Genomic DNA, 16446 nt, shown 5'->3' on the forward strand with positions numbered 1-16446 from the left:
TTTTGTTAGTTGGACACCATGTTCTTAGAATTTAGTCCTAAAAATCAAAGTAAAGCCAAGGGAGAAAGGAGAATTCTTACAACCCACATATTCAGATTTATCAAGAAAAAAAAAAATGAAAAACCTCCTTCATATTCTGTATGGTGTCAAATAAGCACAGGACTGGGAGATAAGCACACTAAGATTTGAATGCTGGTTTTGTCATTTCTCTCTGTGTGCCTATAGGCCATATAGTTAAACTCTCTGAGTTCTGTTTTCCACAGCTATAATATCTGAGATGATACATCTTCTTCAGGTAGTTCTAAGTATTAAGTAAGATAACAGATGTAAAGTTGCCTGACATGTAATGGACACGCAGTAAATTGTGGCTCTTATTTCTTCCAAGGAAAAAAAAGGATTTAATGTTTAAAAAACTCAAAGATTGAAAGATTTCTAATTTAATTCTTATACATAATCACCAAACAATGATTATTATATCATTTCTGATTTATAATTAATTAACAGTCATCCTGCATTTGTCTTCATTCCATTTCCTATTGCTCTTATTTTGTCATGATGTTACTATTCCTTGCTCTGTAAGTCTCTTGGGAGTAGAAAAACAGTTTATTTAAACATCTTCACACTTACAATTCTCCCAAAGAATGGAACTGGAAATTGAGAATGTGAAAGAAGAGTTCTATATGAATTAGTAAAATTTGTAAAACATAAAATGGAAAAGTATGGTTTTATGTGTACAAATGATAACAAGTCACACTTTAATTAATGCAGGTAGTTAGTTCATCTAATATAACGAAAACAAGGAAAAAGCCAACAATATCTAAGCACAATCTGAAGACAGAGCTATTTTTATCGAGCACATCACTATTTGTGAAGTTTTTTTTTTTCTATTTAGGTTAACGTATTAGATTACTTCTTGCATTACATAACTTACTCTTAGTCCTTTAGGACCTTGACTCCCAGGTGGTCCTCTTGCCCCCACATGACCCTACTCATTGAAAATTTAAAAATCAGTTACAGAAGTCACAGAAATGTTAGCAAAATAGCAAAATTTTTTATGACATGTAATTCTCCTTGGGAATTCTTAAAATAAAATTGATTAATCTCCTTTAAAATTTGCTTTATTTATGAAATAAATGCCATACTTCCCTCCCCCATTATTCTGCTATTCTTCCCTTTTCCCATATTCCAACTAGTTTTCAGGAGGAACCAACCCATGGAGTGACAGTGAAAAGAGAAAAATAAATAGCCATTCAGCCAGTCTGACTAGTTTAATCAGCTTGGTCCATCAAAAAAGAAATGGCTGTTGCTCCAAGATTTCTTTCTCATTATTCTAGACATTAATGATAATTACAAGAGTAATAGAGTTTTTTTCCTGTTACAATGAAAATGTCACAAATTACACCAAATACATCACAAATAGATGTAATGAAGATTTAGTTGTCTACTTATTACTAAGTCAATTACAATGAATTTTTTAGACTTGATAGTTTTCCATAAAGACTTAATTAGAAAATAAAATTTATTTATTTATATGACATTAGGTAGATGAAAACAGTGAACTTTTATAGGATCGAAGATTTATTTATTATCTTATGTGAGTAAAAAGATTGGCAATCATACCAATCTACAGTTTGGCAACTGTACCAATCTCAGTCTTCCTAATTTTAGAAGTTAATAACACGCCTGTCAAAGTACTGGAAAGCCAAGACTTTCTTCAAAACAAGAGCTTCACAAAACAGCATAAACCATTTCTGATAACAGTTCTATTTAGGGGATTATTAAAGCTTATCTTTTTCATATTTAAGTTGATAATAAAGACCAAATTTTGATAAGCAAATTTATTTCTTGGAGTCAAGATTTGATTACCTTTCTCTATATAATAAATGGAGTATTTTCAAAACTCAAGTTTTGGTCAATAAAGATATATTTTTTTCTGACTTTTATCTGGTCGTTTGAGAATACTTCTAAATTTCTAAGAAAAATATTGTAACTTATTTATGTTTTGTTTATCCACGCTCACATGTACACTTGATTACTGACTCTGTTTTCTTATATGTAGATATTCAAAAGAAAGTTTAAATTTCTTTTTGTTTTAGGCTACACAATTATACTGATTATTAAAAGTAAATAATATAGCAAGTAGCGGTGAGGAAGTTTAAGATACCATGAAATATTCTAGAGTGTTTTACATTGAATGAAGAGAGAAGTAGCCTCCATCAGTTTATACATTACTTATTTTGCCTAAGAATGAGAAGTTTTTTTTATTAAATAAATCATAGATTTAAATTTAAATAGACATTGAAGAAGGGAATAAAAAGACTTTACTCACCGGTAATCCCAGTGGACCAATGGGTCCTGGATCCCCAGGAGGACCTGGATATCCCTATAATTTGAGTAAATATGAAAGACATAAAGTTTCTATCATATCTGATTATTTCCATTGAAGACAAACCAGTAAATTATAAATAGTAGTAAAAGTGATCATGTAAATAAGATCTCTCTTTCCTATCCAATATATAAAAGGTAATGGGAAACGTACTACAGTTAGAAATAAGACATGATTATACAGAAGCTGTTATATCCTTTTATTAGTAACTCTGCCTAGAAAAGAAATTTGCTAACCAGAATCACATATTATAACCTATTGAGAAGAGAATATTCATCTTATCTTTCTGTAGGTTTTGTTATGTTATGAATAGATATTATATTATATAGATTATGAAGCCTTTTCATTGTCAGAGGCCAGAGAATTCTATAATTAAGGAATGTGAATGTGTATACTCTAGAGCTTGTTAAATTTTGGAAGGAACACACCCTTTACAGCATAATTACTAATTCAGAGAATCTCTTAGTAGAAAGTAGTTCCTGATATTGATTAACCTAATGGGTCTATTAAATTTCTTAGTTTATAGCAACTGGACATACCTAAAAAAAAAAAAAATTACGGAGTTTTGCTGATACAACAGAAGTTAAAACTAAAGAATAAATTATGTAAAATAAATTTGTAGACAGTCTTATGTGCCATCAGATCTATTACAATATATTTTCTGAAGTAAGATTCTTTCATTGATATTTTTTTGTTCTCATTCCTATCATGTTTAGAAACTACTTAATCAACTAAAAAATACAATCTATGTATAATAGTTGTCAGCTATTACTACCTTAAAGATGCAAGATAGTAAGATGAATTCTGGATTCTGATGTTTCACATATCAAAAATTACATCAGGACCACAAATGCATGTTAGAGTGACAGTGATGATATGTGCTATAGAAACTATAAGCTATAAAAGAAAAGTAGAGCCCTAGTCATATTCTTTTTTCATTCATTTCGCTAATTTATGGTGGCTTAATTCTTCTCTTAAAGCTATAGAGTCATTTGACCAAGTCATCTGATTTTTTCATGCTTTGCAATGGCAATCAGCATTTGAAAGGTAAACTGTAATGGAAATATACTGTAAAATAAACACTTTTCACTTATTTAAATTTCACTCAAGGTAATTCCACTTCTGGAATTATGATGCTCTTTGGAAACATATATTTCAAATCAATGACTCTTACCATAACACCCTTTTCTCCCTGGGGACCTAGTGGACCTGGACTTCCCCGTTCTCCCTTTTAAAACAAAGAAAAAAGAAAAATATTGAGGCAAGTTAATCAGTCAAGACTGAGATAAGCCTTGACAGAAAAATTGTCAGAATCATATCTTACATGCACATCTCATCCGAACTGCCAATACTTTTTAATTTACAAGTTGTATATTTTTACCTTAAAGTTGCTATACTTCTAATATAATAAAAATCCTCAAAATATATTTCAAGAGATAAAATACTAAAAATATTTTTATAAGTAGAAATGCTTGTCATTTTGAGGCATATAAAATAGGATGATAGTAAAAGTATCAAAACATATTTTAAGAATTAACTAATTCCTATAATCATTGAACAAAATTTTATTTCTGTAATCTGTCTACCACAAGTATAATTATGATAATCAAATATGCCATAGTACCTTAAAAGAATTAAACTGATTCACATTAAAATTCCTAAGATTAGTATAGAGCATTCGACCTTGCACAGAAAAAAAAAAGTCAGAATAGAAAAAATTACAAATCTAAGTTTTTAAAATGAGCTCATTTTATACTTGTTAAATTGTTAATAAAAAATCAATAAGTACATATTAAGCACTTTCAATGTACTGAGAGTTGGAGAGCTATAACAGAAATTTGGCTTAGAGTCTACTCTCAAGTATTTGAAGACATGACGTTAAAAAAGGTCAATCAATTAGAGGACAATTAAATTGTAAACTGTGTGGTGCTTATTCTAAGCCCAGGAAGGAAAGAAATCAGGAAGGATCAGAGGAATCTGAGAAGACTTTATGGAGGAGATGAGACTTTGAGTCCTATAGTCTGGCTTTGAATAAACAGAGGGAAACAGAGAGAATACTCAAGCTAAAAAAACAAAACAGTAAGAACAGGAATAAGAACAAGTATGTAATATATGAGAGGGGAGAGAGAAAGGTTTATATTGGAGACTATTAGAAAATGTGTTCGATGAACTGATTAAGCCAAAATTATGTAGTACTTTGACAGCAAAGTAGAGGACCCAAAGTAACTAGTCAACAGTAGGGAGCCAATGATGGCTTTTCAAAATGTTTCAGATGACCCATCAAAATTAGTCCTCTGCTTGTAGTATGTAGGATGGATGAGAGGATAGAAATATGACAGGATAAATTTAACATAAACTGATAAGAGTATGTTGGGGGCAGGGTGGGCTTTAGATTGACTATTAGAAAAGATAAATTACATAGAAAAAAACTCCAAGCCCTGCTAAAAGGTTAGGCATAGAGAATGGAGGAAAAAGGAAAGCAAATATGGGTTTCACTCTATTTATTCCAGAAGACTGGAAGAACTGAAATAGGTATAAAGTACACTAATGGACATGAGATTATTGGGAAGAGATCAGTTTAAACCTGGGGAAAAAGTGATAAATTTTAGACATGTAGACTTTGATTTAAACTAAACATTTCAGATAGCAATAACTGGAATATTTTCTAATTTACTCCTAGTCCTGCCTCTACTTACTCACAGAGTAGCCTTATGTAGTAATTGCACAAGACTATCATGCTTATAATTTATATCAAGCACAACAGGTTTTAGTCAAAGACCCAAAGTTTTGGTTTATAACCTACTAGTCCATTATAAGAGTCCATTAAAAAAAATTTAAAATGCCCTTGGTTTCAAGTAAAGAATTACTTTTTATTTTTTAAAAAGACTTTCCTAAATTTGAAACTCAACATGGACAATCACTCCCAAGGTAATGATTTCTAGGTCATCTTTAAGCAAATTATAATTTCCATTACAATAGCCGGGAATATGCACGAATAATTGCACACTGGATTCCAAGTGAAAAGCAAGAGATTATGACTGAGACTTGGATCAAGTAGTGATAATTGAATTCCTTTCAAAACTGCTTCCTTTAGGGAGCTTGCTCTGATAAAGTTGATTTAAATATGATCTAGTCATAAATCTAGACCATCAGTTTCATCTTTTCTCTTCAGACCACATCATCACAACCCAAAGAGTAGTCTGCCCTTTAAAAATTAGAAACATATATCCCATAAACTATACTTCAATATATTTAAGATATTCAAGACAGATGGTATATTTTAAGTTATGAGTGATTTCTAATCAACATAAAATACCATATGAATGTCTCCTGTTTGAGTTTAGCCTAGAATTCTTATCATTAGAAAAACAATGAAAGGCATTACCTTTTCACCAATGCCTCCAGTAGTCCCAACTTCTCCAGGTAAACCAATAGGTCCCTTTTAGGAAAAAAAAAAAACCAGAAAGAACACATTTTTACTGCATTGCTATTACAGCATTTTGGTTTTAAGTCACCTTAACCCATGTTTCTTTTTAGCTCATCCTAAATTTCATCTTAGAGTAAAATTCTTCCTAGTATAGATGTCCAGCCTATGACTTCACATCAAAAAGTAATCTATTCATTCACTCAACAAATATATATGAATGTCTAATATGTGGCAGGCCCTGAGCTGGAAGGCACTTAGTTTCATATCCAAACACAGTCCTTGACCTTGTGGAATTTGTAATCCAGGGGATGTTATAAAGAACTGTAGTTTTCATAGCTTCTTGATGTGGATATATCAGTTCACAAAGTCATTTCTGTGACTTCTTTGAAAATTCCCAATATTAGCACACATCCATTCATTAATCCATTGTCATTCAAGAAATATTTGGTGCCTGCTCTGTGCTGGTACTACATTGCTTTACTGAGATTTCATCAGCAAGTAAAGCAGACCCAGGCTCTCATGAGGCAAAAAGTCTGATACAAAGACTAAAACCAACTAAATTAAAAAGTAATAATTACAAATCATCACACTGGCTTATAAAGGAAACAACTGTGATAACGAGGTAGAAACTGAAAGAGAAGAGAGGGTAAAGTTCAGGTCTGACATCTAATCTGAAAGCTGAAGAGTAAGAAGAGGCCAGTTGGCCAAGAGAAGAAAGGAGAAAGAGTGTTTTAGATGAGTAAACAGCTTGAGTAAAGGATGAATTTAGTGCATTGAAAGGAATGAAAGAATACAGTCAGTAACACTGTTTCAAAGTGAACAAGGCTCAGTGTTCATCTACCTTGTCTTTATGGATTCTACTTCAAACAATATAGCAAACAAAATAACATAGACCTAGCTGTATAACAACAACATAATCTTTTTCCTGTCTTCAGTTATGAAGCCCTTTTCTACTATTATTTAAAGATGTATGAAGCATTTTCTTTTTCAATAGCTATACTTTGTTTAAATTATTGTATGATAGTATAAATTAGCTTATAGAAGGCACCTAAATCATGAAAAAAAAAAGATTTGCTATGTTGAAGCTAACTGAAGTTAAAGCATGTGGTATGATTTTATCTACATATCAATCTCTCCCTCACTCCCCTACCTACCTACCTATTTATATACTCATCATGGATACACCGATATATGGTAACCACTTCCTGTGTGTCTTATTTAATCCTCACAAGAGCCATATTTGGTAGTATTATCCTGCTGCACTTACAGACAAGGCAGGTGAGTTAAATAGCTTGCTGAGGTGGATGCGTTTAAGTAGTGTGGTTGAATTTAAGTGGCTATTGGGCACTTAAAATGTAACAGATCAAAACTGACATGTGCAGTAAACGTAAAAGACATCAGATTTTGAAGACTTACTACAAAAAGAATGAAAAAATAAAATCACTGTTTAAATTGATTACATTTTTAAATGAATGTTTTGGTAATATTGCTTGGTTTAAATAAAATGTTAGTAAAATCAGTTTCATCTGCATCTTTTTACCTTTGTAAATATGGCTGTTGAAAAATGTTAAATGACATTTGTGACTGGCCTTGTATCTCTATTGGACAGCACAAATCTATATTCTCAAAAACTATTCTAATGTTAATGGTTATATCCATTAGAAGTGATCTAATATATTTCTATGATTACTGATTTTAAGAGCATTAACACTTTCACTCTGAGACAATGATCAATGGTCAGTTAATCAAATCTGAGAAGAACAATGAAATATAAATATTTGTGAAACAGTAAACAAAATATCAGAAACTGAACACAGACTAATATTGATTCAGGGGAAAAACCCTTTTCCTAACACAAATAATCTAGATGAGTGAATGGAGTAGGCCCACTTGACTTATACCAGTATTGACTATGTGTACCAGATCAATTAGACCATAGCACTTGCTTACTAATTAATGGAAACTGAATTAGGTACTAAGATTTAAAAATCCAGAGATTTTATATATGAAGATTATAAAGATTCCTAGTTTTAGATGATCTAGCACGCATAGACAAGCATTTTCAAAGGCAAATCTGGATGGATCTAAGCAACAGTTACTACTTAGATGCATTCTTTCTTCACCACAGTCCATACCAATTGCTCTTATCTCTTATTACTATATACTACCAGCTTCCAACAGGGCACTTGAGTTTGTCAGTACTGATGTCAACTATTAGGAGGTGCAGTCTACCAAATTTGGAAGAAATAAGTTCTCACTGGAAAATGGGCAGTTCACAGGCTTATATCTTTGTCCACAGGGAATCGTTAATGAAACTTATATTAAGAGAGCAAAAATAATGTATTAAGACTCTGATTCCTCCCAACAGTTTTCTTTAGTTTCTTCTATCTGTTTTCAAGTTACACAGAAAACAGAGAGATTTCTAAATTAGTGTTGTAGGAATGATGTACATTTTCCCAAAGGCGAAATATATAAAATTTCATTCATAATTATTTCATTAGTTATTATCTACCAGGTATAAAACACTATACTAGTCAACTTAGAAATAACTAGTAACTAAAATACTAAGAAGACAGCAAAAGTAATACATGAAGATAAAGTACTATAGAATATCAGATAAAGTTAAGTCAGCAAACTGTGACCCCAAAGGCTGGCTACCTCTTTTGCTAAGTTTCACTGAGATACAGCAATGTCTACTTGTTTACTAATTCTCTATGGCTGCTTTTGCCCTACAAAGGCAGAGCTTAGTAGTTGTGAGAGAGTCTGTAGAGCCCACAGAGCCCAAACCATTTCTCTTGGGTATTTAAGAGAACTACAAAGCAGTCACTGAAGCTACAGCCTTCATTTATAAGAACTATCAGAAATTTATACTTTTTTCACCAAGAATTCTCATTTAAAAAGTTTCAAAACCCTGATTCTACATCTAACACACATTAAGGAAAATGACAAAGCCTAGAGCCAAAACACACTGTGTTAAGAGCTAGACAACTCTACAATAATTGAAAATATTTCATTTTTTATAAAATAGGATATGTAATAGACTATTTATAGATTTTGTTAGCTAAAGCAGAAATTCAGAAGGCCAAAAAGCCTTGCATATAATAAATCACTTGTTAGAACTGAAAAGAAGTATTATTTTTTTCTAAAAGTCAGTAAAACTCTAAAATACACTAGTTCTATTTTTTTAAGTAACCACATCCTCCTTATTCACTAAAGACTAATATAAAATTAGAATGTTTCCTAGTTGAAACTAAAATGTTTAAAAAAACTTTTACGTAAAGTTCATAGACTTGACAATTCTGCCTTAACTGTGGTTTAGAACTTGTCTATATTGTTTCTAATTTTCTTTGCAGTACAAAAACAACTGCAGGTTTAAGATAAAATAAAGTAAAATAAAATAATTCAGAGCCCACATCTCTTTAAACTCACTTGAAAATGGGGTATTAGAAGGCTAATTCTGGGATGTAGCTCAGTTTTATCTTAGAAATATTAATTTCAATGTTTGCACTTATTAGTGTTAAACAGAAGACTGGCCATGATAAGAAAGTGACAACTTTAAGCACTACATCAGAAAATGTATTTCCATTCTATTATTTACTTCTCCTCCTTAAGATCTCATACATTCATACATTTGTTGAAGATAATGAAAATACAGACTTCTTGTCAGTCTAGACAGATACCGGGAAGATGCAGAAAAGTGGAGATACAGTGCAGGTAATCTATCTGTGTAAGAAAGAGGAATGTGTTTTTAGATAAGACGGATATGAGATATATAGTGGACATTCTGGTAGGAATATCTGCAACACAATTGAGTACATAGGTCCAGAGCTAATGAAAGATAACTGTGAACTATCAACAAAAAGAGTAACTGAGTAGATGCATCACCAAAGAGAGTATGTGGGCTGAGAAAAGGAAGGACCAAGAACAACAACATTTAGCAAGCAGGATGAAAAAAAGAAAACTTACAGAACTGACTATTTAAAGAAAGTGTACTGTCAAAAGGAGGATATTGTCAGGGTAGCTGGGTGGCTCAGTCAGTTAAGCATCTGACTCTTGACGTCAGCTCAGGTCATGATCTCAGGGTTGTGAGATTTAGCTCTGCATTGGCCTTATATTCAGTGCATTGTCTGGTTGTCCCTCTCCTTCTGTTCCTCCCCATTCTTGAACATGCTCTCTCTCTCTCTCTCTCAAATAAATATATAAAATCTTAAAAAAAAAATCTAAAGGAGGATATTGTCCATTTATTTTTGTCCATAATGTTTTTTTTTAGACTTTTTCATTTAGGGGTAATTTTATGACTTGACAAACACTAATGGGCCTTTTGTTTATTTCAAAATGCATCATTGCTCCTAAAAGGTTAACCATTATATCATATCACCCCAATTTTCAAATGAAACCTATAAGCTAAGGATATATGTGATAGTGTGATGTGGACTAAGCAACTTCAGCTCATTGTGCCTCCTCCTTTACCATTCAGGAAGATGTAACCTCAATTTCATTAGTCTGCATGTTTTATAAAGCAAGGATAATGTCTTCTCTGATACTATATCCCTTATACCTGGCATACTTCTTGGAATACAGAACATAATTACAAATACATGTTGAATGAATGAATGTTGAACAAATTAGATGGAGCAGTAGCTGTGGAAACAGATCAGCTGCCCACATCACCAGCAGAGATGCATAACCAAAGAGGCCTAGATCCAAAGACTAACTAAAGTGAAAGTATAAAAGCATGCCCATTTTTGCCCAATACAGGATTACTCTGTTGGGCTATATATGCTCCAGATCTCCCCTAAATGATTGTTTGGCTCTCATTTCCTCCAGTGGGAGGATGGAGAAACTAAAGCCCAGGATTTAACAGAGTGATCAAACTCCAGGAGAGGTTAAATGTCTAACCAAGACAACTCTGTTAGAACAAGGCCAGGGCCTTCTTTGGGGAAAAAAATGGGACCCTGACACTTGTCATGAGGATACCTGGATAGAGGTCCCTAAGATTTTGAAGCACCAGACTCTATAAGCTTACAAATGTGGTCTACCTCTCATTAATGCTAGCTAGCACTTTCCCCTCTAAGAAAACATGTGCCCCAATTAGGATTTTTCCACACACCCTCTATTGGCCATTATGTCAAGAAATAGGGTTAAGTTACAGCATAACCCATCTGGGAGCTTGATATGTCTGATACAGGAGGAAGAGACTATATCCCAAAGGAATGAAAGATCTAGCCAATATATACTGGTAGGAACTGGGGCAGTGGGAACCTGATTTGAGAGGTACTTAATCAAGGGAGACATAACATAATCTAAAAAACATAAATATAATATAAATTAGATATGAGAGTTTATTAATTTGGGAGCACATATCAAAGATATAGGACTTAAAATCCTGTCAAGGACCTCAAGAGATTGTGCAAGCTCTTTCAGTGGATTTAAGCTGTGAGATAAGTAGCTTTGCCATGTGGTCCATATGACCAGGCAGACCCTATAGTTTTTAGAAACATCACAGGTGGGAAAGGAAGATATGTAGAGCTAACAGCAAGCCTTGATAGGAAGGATGCAAAAGTCTCCTTAGATTTTGTAGCAAGGCCATGCCATTTGCAGAAGAGAATTATATGTGTTTTGAAAATCAAATTCTAGTGTGCTTCTAGGCTCTAAACTGAGCACTTAATCATGGACACCAGATGACCATGCATCATCAGCTGAGTTGTGTCAGACACAAGGTGAGAAGTTCCAGTGCAATCTGGCATGGAACATGAACAGGACAGAGGTATAAGCAAACTGAATGAACAAGTAGAATAGACCCCCAACCAGGACCTCTTTTTTCAGCAGATACCTCTGGCTGTCTGGGAGATGTCATGACCAGCTGCTTGAGAACAGATGTCCAAACTTGGTTTATGGATTGGTAGGCTTAGTACTATGTACTTACTATTTGTGTCCTCTCAAAATTTCTACCTTAAATATCCAATGGAATGGTCTTTGGAGGTAGGGCTTTGGGGAGGTAATTAGGTGATGAGAATGGAGATAAGGTGATTAATTCCATGATGGGATTAATGTCCCTATAAGAAGAGGAAGAGAGCTAGTCCTTTCTCTATCTACCATATGTGGATACAGTGAAAAGATGGCCATCAGCATATCAGGAAGTGGGCGCTTATCAACCACTATCAATAACATGTTTGTTGTTTAAGCCACCCAAACTGTAGTGATAGCAGCCTGAATTAAGACACTTACTATGTAGTTGAAAACTGAAAATGGATGGAAGCTGTACTGTAAGTTTATTCAGGAGTGTCTTAAAAGGCAGTGGATAGGAAACATTTCTAATGAGCAGAATTTCTGACAATGCACCAGACTGTCTACTTTCTGGGAAGGAGAAGTGGCTTCAAGTTAGAATATGCACAGACCAGCAGATATCTGTGAGTGACCCAGCTGGTTGTTTATTCACCTGAAAGGAAGAAGACTGTAAGATTGGGAACAAGGCTTCAAATGAGGCACCTAGCACACATAGGTACCTTAGACACAAAGTGCAAAAATTTTGCATCAAATGTTAATACCTAACAGAGAAGGTCAAACCTGGAAGAGTGCCTGGAAGGATACAGAATAATTCAGAAAGTTGACATCAGCAAGTCTTGGTCATTAGTCATCTCAGTGTTGGATACTGGGAGTATGAATGAAATGAGCATGGTGGGAGGGATGAAGGTGTGTATGGGTCTGACATCATGGGTTCCTATTAACAAGCCTGAATTAATTACTGCTGCTACTGAATATTCACACTGCAAACAACAGAGAACAATACTGTTCCCATGATATGATGCCATTCTTTGAGGAGAACAACCAACCCCTTGGGGGCAAATTCACACTGGAAAGGCCAAAGAATTATTGTAACAGAAATAACACACTCTGGAAATGCGTTTCTTTCTTATCCTCAGCCCTCAACTAGCAGCAGTATCTGATAGTTTACAAAGTGCCTAATCTATCTTACAAGATCCCAAAAACATTGTGTCGGACCATGGTACCCATTTTACAGCAAATAAGTTGTGACAGTGGGCCTATGTTCATGGGATTTAGTAGTTATATCATATGATATAACATTTTTTTTTACAAATTTATTTATTCATTTAAGAGAGAGAATGCACAGTAGGAGGAGCAGCAGAGGGAGGAGGAGAAGCAGGCTCCCTGCTGAGCAGGGATTCCCAATGCAGGGCTGGATCCCAGGACCCGAGATCATGACCTGAGCCAAAGGCAGTTGCTTAACCAACTGAGCCACCCAGGTACCACCGGGAGGTGATACTGTTTAAGGATAAAGCACTACCCTATAGGATAAAAAAAGTATACACACCAAATCAAAGACCATTATATGGTACTAGATCTCCAACAGGAAATAGTCATTGGTCTTGGAACCAAGGGGAGGAAGCAGAACTAATACTACTTACTACCACTCCCAACAACTCTGTGGAGGACCCTGTGCTTTCCATTCCCACAAAATGTAAGCTTTGCCAGAATAGAGGTCTTGGTCCCCAAAGAGAATGTATTTTCATTAGGTGATACAGTAAGAGTTCCACCATTGATGTATAACCTATGGTTGCCCTTTGAATACTTCAAGTTCTCTGTATCTGGGAACCAGAAATCAAGGAAGAGTCACTATTGTGGCATAGTTCATTCACCCCGATCATTAGAGGCAGAAGATTGATATCATTTGTGGTCCTAAAGCTAGCTTCATTGTTAGGGGCTATACTTTGTACTACTAAGTCCCTTTCTAATTTTTCTCTCAGGAGGAGAATCTATCAGAAACCTAGAGCAATCCCTTGAAAAGATATGAAGTCAACCCAAGTAACACAAGGAGTAAATGGTTGTGAACATCAATATGGGCCACCAAGATACATCACCAAGGAAGAATATGTTGCCTAAGCTGTTGTCAGCTTCATGTCTTCACCTTCAGAGGGCATTCCTGACCAAGCACACCCCAGGGTGACCCATATACTATGAGTGCTTGAGTTGGAGTATAAAAAGCCCAGCCACTCAGCCCAGCATGGTGAGTTTATAAAGGATTCAGAGCTTCCTGTACAGATGGTTGAGATTTAAGTAGGGCCTGTATCAATTTGACTTCTCCATCTATTTAACCCTATTTCCTCTTCCTCTTTCCTCAGGTGTTACTTTCTAATAAATATCCTGCAGCAAAACGCTATCTCAATCAGTCTACTTCTGGAATATCCCACTTGTGGTCACAGTTCCTCCCTAAATGGGGGTCTCAATCTACAGAGGGCCTTGGAATTATGACAAAGTATCAGTGAGTCCATACATAGATACTGAGAGTACACAAAATACAGAAAAGCAGGACTGCAACTTGTTGGTCTATAAAAATGATCCTCATTTGTGAAAAGTCAGGATTATCACTAAGAGTAGTCTGAATTAGTAAAGGGAGATTCCTTTTTCATATATTCCCTTTTGACAAGCTATAACTGTCATACTTAGTGTAGCTACTAAGCTATACATTGTCAACCTACTTTTAATGCCTGGTTAATGACTATTATCATTGTTAGGATGAACTGAATGCTTTATCCTTTTTACTAAAAGGGAGGAAATTGTTCCTTACATATATATGGTTTCTGGGGGATTGGCTTGCATGTCCAAAGTGTAGAAAATAGCATTTGGAATGGATCCCAAATGCAACTCAAGGGAGACTCTCTGATAGCAATTGGAGTGAAATTCCATTCTTCACCCTTTGTACTAAGTGATAAATCTTTTCTTGATATATCAAGGATGAAATTTTCAAGCTCACCAAAAACTAAAGACACTTTGGCAGCAAAAAAGATATAGCTTATTATAATTTGTTTTCCAGAATGTTTGACTTACTTTACAAAAAATCCTTTAAACCTAGTTCTCTTTCAAGTAAGGTACACTTATATTGTATACAAACACTAACACTATACCAATACCGGATGCCCAAGAATTTAAATAAACCAAATGAGGAAGCCATGTAGCATAGTGATTATGATAAATCATACCTGTTACTAAATACAGATAAAAACTCCCTTGATTTTTTTTTCTGGAATAATGTGTAAGTAAACAAAAACAGTGATTACTCATCTGTGTTCTCTACTGTCTTTGAAAGCAAGAATGTGCCTAATTAGCCTTATTAGAGTTTCTGAAAACTGAAGATAAGCTAGCTATCTATAAGCATACTAACATACTAAAGGAAAGCCAATTATTTAGAAAACCTGCATTCGTTAATACTTTAAGAAGTAGAGACATGCCCCCAAATTAATTAATTCACTCATTTCATCAACAAACATTTGAGAATATAATACATGCCAGATATCATTAAATAATGCAGAAAGTTTATACTGTGAGTTAAATTTAAAATACAGACAAGCATTTCATTATTTTAGAAGCTCCTGATTGGACAACAGTTTATTGTGGCAAAAGTTGCTCCATTTCAGACTGTTGGCATTTGGATATACAGGTTTTCTGAGATATATAACTCCATGGTCTGCTCAGTATCCAAACAAGCATTTCAGTTTCTGACATTTCCCTGACAACTACTAGACTCTTACTTCTTTGGATCATACATGTAGTCATGAAATAAGAGTTAAGAATGAAGTTTTGCCTTAGGAAGGTCTGGCAATAATTAAAAGAATATGCCTGGAATGTCTACTCAACAGATGCTTTTACTCACACTTTTGTTATGAGAAGCTTGAGAATAGAAAGGCAGCTGGTGCTGTCCTCACTGCAGTACACTGCCTGGCATCTGCTGTTCACATTATTCTGCTCTTCTGAATGAGTCTCATGACAATAAATCAAAGGTGATAAAGTGAGTATCAACACAGGGCTACCCTAATCTTGGTTGAACTTCTTAAATTATTGATTAAAAAAATAAAAAAATAAAAATTTCTTATGAGAAGTAATTCTCCTGCTGTGACACTTGTGTTGCAAAACATTTGAACTGTAAGCTCTTCTTCAAGTTCTAATAAATTAGCAGACTCATTCATAGAAAAGAATTTGTGCTTATAATTATATTTTTTCCACATACAAAGCATTAAATTAGTTCTGCATTCTTTCATGCAGATCTTGTATGTCTTGAGTTTGTGTTTGAGTGGCTGTGTGTGTGTGTGTATGTATGTATTCTATCTGAAAACAAAGCTACTAGTCAGAAAATCTGCTGTCTGAGGACTCCCATCAAACCCCTCTTCCATCAAAATCTCTGTACCTAAAAATTAAGAAAATAAAAGTGTTGTATTGGTAGATTACTAAAGAGCTGAGTTCTAGTTTAGATCTTCATTCATGAAACAAGTCATGGAACCAGTTTGGGTCTCATCCTTCTAATTCTACAAAACAAAAAGGATGGACCAGATCATCTTTCTCATACATCACAGTATTGAAATTCTATAATCTCTCTCAAAGTTTCCAGTACTAAAATTCGATAATTTAACCACAGGAAGATGAAAAGCAGCCAGGTATTTAGAGATGCTTAAAATCTTTTGAACAGGTGGCAAAGAGATGTAATTTTCTTTAATTGGAATACTTTTATTTCGGAATGAGGAAGGTGCATCTGCCATCTGGGATCTTCATTACCACTATGTTAACAATTTACTGATAAACCTCTACAGGAGGCAGGCTTTGTGATCTCTTTTAGATCTTC

The 16446-nt window shown here is 34.3% G+C and overlaps 1 protein-coding gene across 5 annotated transcripts in view; it reads right to left on the minus strand.

The window, feature by feature from the left end:
• Nucleotides 1-16446, minus strand: part of COL24A1 (collagen type XXIV alpha 1 chain) — a 395660-nt gene that overhangs the window by 174439 nt on the left and 204775 nt on the right. For all 5 annotated transcript variants that reach the window (XR_006383188.1, XM_044238615.1, XM_044238616.1 and 2 more), the window contains 4 exons: nt 5772-5825; nt 3561-3614; nt 2330-2383; nt 932-985 (listed from right to left, as the gene is read on the minus strand). Coding sequence is in view for 4 of the 5 variants with exons in the window: in XM_044238615.1 (XP_044094550.1) it covers nt 932-985; nt 2330-2383; nt 3561-3614; nt 5772-5825 (216 nt within the window). In the remaining variant the exon portion in view is untranslated. The remainder of the gene's footprint in view (nt 1-931; nt 986-2329; nt 2384-3560; nt 3615-5771; nt 5826-16446) is intronic.

This window comes from Neovison vison, chromosome 2 (genome assembly GCF_020171115.1).
Source record: "Neovison vison isolate M4711 chromosome 2, ASM_NN_V1, whole genome shotgun sequence".
In the NCBI taxonomy this organism is placed as follows: Eukaryota; Metazoa; Chordata; class Mammalia; order Carnivora; family Mustelidae; genus Neogale; species Neogale vison.